The sequence below is a fragment of the Brachycentrus maculatus genome, unplaced genomic scaffold, assembly GCF_059751285.1.
Source record: "Brachycentrus maculatus isolate JH-2025_06_01 unplaced genomic scaffold, ASM5975128v1 h1tg001516l, whole genome shotgun sequence".
Taxonomy (NCBI): Eukaryota; Metazoa; Arthropoda; class Insecta; order Trichoptera; family Brachycentridae; genus Brachycentrus; species Brachycentrus maculatus.
The window spans coordinates 1-1,527 of record NW_028282150.1 but is presented as its reverse complement, the minus strand read 5'-3'; the positions used below and the strand labels follow the sequence as shown (position 1 = coordinate 1,527).

Sequence of the window (1,527 nt, the reverse complement as noted above, 5' to 3'; positions counted from 1 at the left end):
AAGCATGAATCTCTGTGTGATACTTATCTCGATCTCTACTTGCGGATATTTTGCATTAGTAGAGTTCAAGACCTTGCATACGCGCATAGAAGTAAATTGATTAATTAAGCAATGGAAACTTAATAAAGAGAAATAAATACAATAATTAGATCCCATATTTAAATAGTATTATCGCATTGATTTAGAGCGCAAATATTTATTGAGCGCAATTTAATAGGGAGTAGATGAGTTTAATAAAAGGAGTAGATGAATTACGATGCAATAAAGATCAGAATCTATCTCCTCTAATTCTCTTGGCGAGTTGAAGGTCTCTGGTCATGATTGTGACTCTCTTGGCGTGGATGGCGCAAAGGTTGGTGTCTTCGAATAAAGAGACCAAGTATGCTTCAGCAGCTTCTTGGAGGGCCAACACAGCGGAGGACTGGAATCGGAGTTCTTGCTTCCATTCGTGGGCGATTTCTCGGACCATTCTTTGGAAGGGGAGCTTTCTGATCAACAAATCGGTGGATTTTTGATACTTTCTGATTTCTCTGAGGGCAACTGTTCCGGGTTTGAATCGGTGGGGTTTCTTGACGCCAACAGCTGCGGGAGCTGATTTCCTAGCAATCTTTTGAGCAACAAGTTGCTTTCTAGGCACCTTTTGAGCAGTGGACTTTCTGGCGGTTTGTTTTGTTCGAGCCATGTTATCGTATTTCTATTAATATGAAAATAGAGCACATTGTTTTTTATTTAAAATTGGGGTTATCTGTTATTATATCTAATTTAATTCTCATTGGCTGGATTCCCCAGGCACCTTCTAGGTCTTCTGCTCATGAAGACACTCATTCTTGACCTAACCCATCGGCTAAATTGAGTCAGCCTCATCTCCAGTGGTTCATAGGCTGCTATTTTCGCTGGTTTGCTCTATTTTTGCATGCACCCAAATAATCACCGCCTTGAAGACTCATGCCCCAAGGACTATATATCACAAAGCATGGCCCTCAATGACAATTCCTACCGAAGGAAATTTCAATTCTTTCCTAAACAGACAAGTTAAAATTTATGCTTCCATATACATCTCCCTGTTAATATATAAATAGAAAATTAAAAGAAAACATATGATATTAAACCAAATAGAATGTTAATAAACTATTAGCAATTATAAATTAATTTATTTCAAAGTTCACGAGTTTATTACGATCTGAACTTTACGAATCTTCCTCAAATTTATAAGCAATAATTTAATAGATATGCAATAACCCTTATCATATTAGTGTTTTTATTAATTTGTAAGATATTAGGGTTCTTATTTTGTTGTATTTTGTTAAGGGTTGAGAAATTTTGTCTCATGATCTAATATACTTATTTTAATTAATTATATGATTAAGTAAAGGGCTATATATTTTGATATTGCTAATCGAATATGGTAGTTTATTGTCTCTTGCTTGAAGCATTTAGTATTCGCATCCTTTGGGGTTGGGGTTGGGGTTGGGGTTGGGGTTGGGGTTGGGGTTGGGGTTGGGGTTGGGGTTGGGGTTGGGGTTGGGA

General features: G+C 37.0%; 1 protein-coding gene across 1 annotated transcript; it reads right to left on the bottom strand.

The window, feature by feature from the left end:
* Positions 1 to 249: 249 nt before the first annotated feature.
* LOC148298898 (histone H3) lies at positions 250 to 682 on the bottom strand. Its single transcript, XM_088276552.1, has one exon. It carries the CDS (start codon positions 680 to 682, stop codon positions 269 to 271), a length of 414 nt encoding a protein of 137 aa, XP_088132678.1. The 3' UTR covers positions 250 to 268.
* Between the last annotated feature and the right edge of the window lie 845 nt (positions 683 to 1,527).

Bases quoted from the DNA above. Each gene is read 5' to 3' on its own strand.
- LOC148298898 (XM_088276552.1), bottom strand. From the start codon at position 682: ATGGCTCGAACAAAACAAACCGCCAGAAAGTCCACTGCTCAAAAGGTG.